General features: G+C 43.0%; 2 protein-coding genes across 3 annotated transcripts in view; both read right to left on the bottom strand.

The window, feature by feature from the left end:
* Positions 1–1,206: 1,206 nt before the first annotated feature.
* On the bottom strand, positions 1,207–4,109 carry LOC116070787 (lysophosphatidylcholine acyltransferase 2B). 2 transcript variants are annotated; one of them, XM_031342232.1, is made up of 2 exons: positions 4,022–4,109; positions 1,207–2,982 (listed from the first exon to the last, which is right to left on the bottom strand). In XM_031342232.1, exon 2 carries the CDS (start codon positions 2,864–2,866, stop codon positions 1,313–1,315), a length of 1,554 nt encoding a protein of 517 aa, XP_031198092.1. In that variant the 5' UTR covers positions 2,867–2,982; positions 4,022–4,109; the 3' UTR covers positions 1,207–1,312. The 2 variants fall into 2 exon arrangements, 1 of the variants encoding a protein (XP_031198092.1); XR_004110563.1 differs by lacking the exon at positions 1,207–2,982 and adding an exon at positions 3,675–3,825 and having other exon boundaries at positions 4,022–4,101.
* A 675-nt stretch (positions 4,110–4,784) lies between these two features.
* Ephx4 (epoxide hydrolase 4) overlaps positions 4,785–5,719 on the bottom strand; it is a 29,788-nt gene continuing 28,853 nt past the window's right edge. Inside the window, exon 7 of the mRNA XM_031342230.1 lies at positions 4,785–5,144. Within this exon, the coding sequence (XP_031198090.1) occupies positions 4,916–5,144 (229 nt within the window). The 3' untranslated portion in view covers positions 4,785–4,915. The remainder of the gene's footprint in view (positions 5,145–5,719) is intronic.

The following is a 5,719-nucleotide window of genomic DNA, read 5'->3' as shown; positions in this document are numbered from 1 at the left end:
CTAGCATCTAGGCTCCTATAGTTCCCTATTCACAAGTACCTGGTATAAATGTCAGTGTCCATACTAGCCTCTGAACCCTGCTCACCACCCCCACCACCTCTCCTCCATTGTGCTAGCTTCCAGGCTATTGCAGCTCACAGACTTCCCTCCTCTCAGATACGCATCCATCCTCTCTATAAAAGCAAGGTTTTTTCCCCTGCCTTGACTATTCTCATTCTCTCTGCTTTGGACTTTTCCTGATGTCTCTGCCTGTTCTCTCTCTCCTAACCACAATAAAAACCATCCCCCTGGCCATGGAGTGACCATTTCAGCAGTTTCTTCACCATGCCCCCATTTACATGTACATGTAATACATTACCCATTCTTCCAATGATGCACAAAAAGACTCATCCCACTTCCTAGCTCTTGTAAATACAGCATCACCAAACATGGTTGAGCAAGTATCTCTATTGTACAATATAGAATCCTTCTGATGCCTTCTAAAGATGTCTTCTCTCAATTAAAGAATTAAAAAGCAAGAAATAAATGTTGCCAGAAATCATAGGGAGTCTCAGTAGAGAGTCATTATATGATACCTGGAAAATCAGGGTCGCCTTGTTGGAGTTCTTAATTTCACATTAAAATAATTTAAGAATGGAAATAGGAGCTTGAGGACGGTTTATTATCAATGAAAATGAAAACCTCAGATCAAGCTATATATCTTTTTAAGTTTAAGTAGATTTGCTAGGTTGTAAAGCCATGTTTCTGCTTCTTATTTTCTGGGTGGATGGGACTACAGGCATATGCTATTGTGCCTGTAGGTATTAGAATTGTTCAAGCATATTTTAAATATAAGATCTGTGTTGGTTAGTTCCTGTCAATATGGCACGAGCTAGGGCCATTTGAGAGGAAAGGACGACAACTGAAGAACTGTCTCCATCAGACCAGCCTGTGGACAAATCTGTGGTACATTTCCTTGAATACTGACTGATGTGAGAGGGCTCTGGCCACTGTGAACAGTGCCTCCCCTGGGCAAGTGGTCCTGGGTTGTATAAGAAAGTATGCTGAGTGAGCCATGGGGAGCAAGCCATTAAGCAGCACCCCTCCATAGTTCCTATCTCTACTTCTGCTTGAGTGCTTGACCTGGCTTTCCTCAAAGATGGAAGCCCTTTCCTCCCCAAGTTGCTTTTCCAAGAGAGTATCCATGCTACTTAGAGTAAAAACCACTGAGTTTTTCCTCAAAGGATATTTTTTATTTAGTTCATCATTTCCACCTAAAAGTTCTTTTCCTATTTCCAAGGATGCCTTGAACATCTTAATATTAGGGAAATGTTTATACTTCTCCTGGTAATGAGTATATATAGGCTGCCTGGAGGTCTATGTATGAATGAAATAATTTGGCATATGCTGGATGTTTTAGGGCAAACCTCCTAAAAGTCCTGTATGAAACCTGATCTGAATCCTTGCCAGCCATCTGCTGGAAGAGTGTGGAAACATCTAGGTCTGGTACTCCAAAAGCTGCCCGAAGCATAGTTGTCAACTCCTGTTCTGTTACATAACCATCCTCATCAAGATCAAAAAGTTTAAATGACATTTGTAGAATCTTTTCTGTGTTGGATGGGTTGCACAGGACAGTGAGACCTATCACATACTCTCGGAAGTCTATGGCGCCGTCCTGATTCCTGTCAAAGAGAGAGAAAAGCTGTCTCAGGGGCTCTGAAATTGGGAGTTTTAAATAACGTGAGAACTCTTCAATTCCAATCTTGCCCCCTTTTGAGGCGACTGCAAATGAAGCGTATTTGTCCAAGTGCTTGTGGATATTGTCCCAATCTAATTTTAATTTCTGACTGATTTTTGTAAATTCTACCAAGCCAGCTTCCATGGGTAGTTGGAGTGCACCAGCAGAAATCATCAGTTTGCAGTCTTCAAAACTGTGATCTGTTACAGGCAGCTTCAAAGCATTTGCCATCTTGATTCGGACTGCGTTGGCAAAAAGGATGGGGTCTTTCTTCTCTTCTTCACTTGGGGTATAAACAGGCATGAACTCGACTTCCACTCTAGTGAAGGGCTGACTCAGAGTAAGCATACATACCTGGAAGCTTGAGAACCCATGCCAAGTCCAGGTCACCGTGTCCAGGGTGTTGGGGTACCTAAGCAGCACTGGTTGCACAGGGACACCTGGGGAGAAGGCTCCTAGTTTAAAACTGACAAGACAGGAGCGGTTGGTGCACAATCCTTCCGGAAAAATCAGAATCTGCGGCCACTTCATTTTAGATTTCACTCGTGTGAGGATTTCATTCCGGGTAGTCTTTCTAGAATTCGGGTCTTCTCGTTGCACAAGCACAGCCTGAGTTAACAGAATGCATTTCCCAGCCAATGGGATCTTCACATGCTGACTATCAGAGACCACCGAAGGGAGCCCCGCCACAACCACGGCAATTGAGTCAAAGAAGGTGGAGTGTGGTGCGGTTACAAAGATGGGGGCCTCCTCTCTGGTAGCCTTTTTCCCTTTGACCTTAACCAGGAACCCAGCGAAAAAAAACGCCAAACGAAACAGGAATATCAGGACCGGCCTTATCAGATGTTTCCTCCAACTTCTTATGGGTTTGGTAGACTGAGCAGGCAAGTTAATGGTGGAGAGTATGGCCACTGGCCAGAGAAGGATGAGGAGGAAGACAATGCAGGACACCCGCACTGGTATCAGCACAGTCCCTAGGATGACGATGCAGGCCCAGCGCCAAGCACTCAGGTGAGTGTTATGAGTGAAGGGGTTGGCCACTGCTGGAGGATATAAGGACTTGTTCACCTCCTGCGCAGTCTTGCTGTCCCACACCTCTACCTCGGTCGTGGTCTCTGTGGTATCTCTGCGCTGGGTCAGATGAGCCATGAAGCCTGCTTCTCAGCCTATGGCTATTCCTTTCTCCACATCCAAGAGCTATTTCCGTTTGCATGTAATTAGCGCCCTTAAAGCTAATTGTTGGTTAATAGGAAATGATGCACTACCTTTAAAATTAGAAAAAAAAATCCACAGGAGTATTAGAATCTCATCGAGAACAATCACGGTGTGCTATTAGTTTTGCTCATATATATGGTTAGTAAATTTCCACATAACAATTTCTGGTATTAGATTATTCTTATGTACTTACTAAAGAGATATGAATTTTAATGAATAAACATGAACCTCAGCTTTCAAACTTAAGTGGGAATGCCAGTAAAGTTTGCTATGGGCTGCAGTGAGAGCTAACCTGTGAATTACGTCTGCTGCCCGTATAGATTGATTTCTTTGCTGATTTCATTTTCTTTATGCCAAGACATTTAAGAAAGAGCACCTTAAGAACCTATGAGCCCTTTTCCATACATAGAAATTTATGAAGAACAGATTTTAAAAGAGGAAGAGGTGGGGAAGAGAGTAATAGGATCTGTGACTGGAGAGAAGGAAGGGAACCAGCAAGGGGGGCAGGGAGGAGCAAAGGGGGTGACAGAGAGCAGTTGAGGCAGAGGGGGAATGAGAAGAGAGCACACTGTGTGCATGTGAGGTGCAATAATGAATCATTAAAAAAAAAAAAAAGTGCACTAATTCTAATAGGCCAGAACTGACCATAGCATGTGGGACTTATATTGTTAAGATTAATCTACATGAAGCAGTCAACATTCTAAACTGAAAAACACTTGACTATAATAAGATCTACTTCCCTGTGTCAGCACAGTCTCCAGGATGAGTCCCTTCTTTCCTGAGGTCCTTGGGAAGTCGTGGAGCCCAGTCAGTATTAACTAGGCTCTCTTCTAGATCCGGACCATGCTGCACTGAGGACTTCTGCTGCCTTTTCCAACTGGTAATCTGAATTCCTTTTCCCAGAATGAAAGTGATTGTTAGGTCCCTGAGTTCACATTTATTGATGCGTATCAGGTTAGCCCTACAACTGGAAGAGCTATGGATACCAAAGCTTGATAAGTAAGGTGGAATCTCCGTGGAAGGTCACTTCCAGGTGCCAACATTACATGAGAGGACTTGCTAAAGTTACATGTTAAAACTTGTTCTCACATTTTTAAGTTGGTGATACTTCCTACTGCGCACTTTTGTTAGGAGGTTCCAGTCTATGGTTGTAAACAATTGAGCTTTTAGTGTGCCTAGAGGTTACTATGGCACAATGAGAATTCTGGGGACACTCCACATTCTTCTTCACTATGAGGACTTTCTGTAATGAAGAAGTGTCACTAAGGTGCTGTGACTTGTCAAGTTACTAATCATCTCTTTTGCCAGAGAGGATATCCCAAGACAGTGGACAGCAGTGACTAGAGCAGCACAGTTTCCCTTCTGTGACTTGTTATTATACAACGCATGGTGCTACTCCTTCAGCTTGCTTTAATTGCATCCTGTAGATGCTTCTTGTGTGTGTGTGGGAGTTTGAGACAGGATTTCTCTGTATAGCCCTGGCTGTCCTGGAACTCACTCTGTAGACCAGGCTGGCCTCCAACTCAGAAATCGGCCTGCCTCTGCTTCCCAAGTGCTGGGATTAAAGGCGTGCGCCACCACGCCCCGGATGCTGGAATTTTTAATGGCTAGAAAATATAGTAGAAACAATGTTTTAACAATGAAATTAAAATGTTTGCCATCCCAGATCCGCCTTTTATGTTGTGGCCCAGCTCATGACTGTTTGTAAAGGGTACCATATGTTAACAGGATAATGGAAACAAGGAGCCAAATAGGAGCCATTTTTTCCAGGTATCTTTTGTACAACTGTGCATTTTAAGGCAGATGTTTTTCTGTGCAAATACAATGAAAAGGAACTACACAGATTTTTTCAGTACCATGTGTCACTATATTTATTTATAATCAAGCATATTAAAACATATTTTTTCTAATAAAACATAAGTTGAGGAACAAATTTTTAAGAGGCTTTTCAAAATTCCATAAAAGACTCCCCGTAGGAGACAGTCAATCTCTCCTCGATTCTTCCCTCAGGAACGCCCATATCAGTCCATTCACTATGTCAGGCTGGTCTTGCTGAAGCCAGTGGCTACCTTCTGACAAAATGGTGAGTCTGAAATAGTTTTTAACATAAGTCTTTGTGACCTCAGCCATCTCAACCTCCATAAACGCATCTTCCTCTCCCCACAGAAGCAGTGTCGGAGTCGTCACCATGTGATGCTTGAGAGGCAGGCAGCTATAAAATCAAAACACAGTGGCTTGAGAACCATCAGGAAAGTTTGAGTAATGTTCTTAACATTCATGAAGGTTGTACACTCCTCAAAGAGCATAGTTCTATCTTTTCCTAAAGGGCTGAAAATTGGTTCTTGGGAGAGTAGAAGAGCCTTACCCTGAGGCAGGGTGAATTTGAAGGAAATGTCTTTAAAAGCTCCCTTGGGAGGTGATAGTGAAAAATAATTGTGAAGCACTGCATTGGTCACTAAGGCTGTTCCAACATGCTGAGTGTGTCAGTGAACATGACTGCAAAGGCAGGCCATCTCGGCAAGTTCAAGGTAGCCTGGGCTACACACAATTTCAGGACAATATGGACCAAAAATTGAGACCCTATCTGAAAATAAATGAATAAGCCCCCAAAAAAGGAAAATGAAAAGGGAATCTAATAGTTCTGATCTAACAAGACCCAAGTCAGCTCTTCATCTAACAAGACCCAAGTCAGCTCTTCATCTAACAAGACCCAAGTCAGCTCTTCATCTGACAAGACCCAAGTCAGCTCTTCATCTAACAAGAGTCAAGTCAGCTCTTCATCTGACA

This window comes from Mastomys coucha, unplaced genomic scaffold (genome assembly GCF_008632895.1).
Source record: "Mastomys coucha isolate ucsf_1 unplaced genomic scaffold, UCSF_Mcou_1 pScaffold22, whole genome shotgun sequence".
Taxonomy (NCBI): domain Eukaryota; kingdom Metazoa; phylum Chordata; class Mammalia; order Rodentia; family Muridae; genus Mastomys; species Mastomys coucha.
The sequence above is the reverse complement of the archived record's forward strand: the minus strand, read 5'-3'. Positions and strand labels throughout refer to the sequence as shown.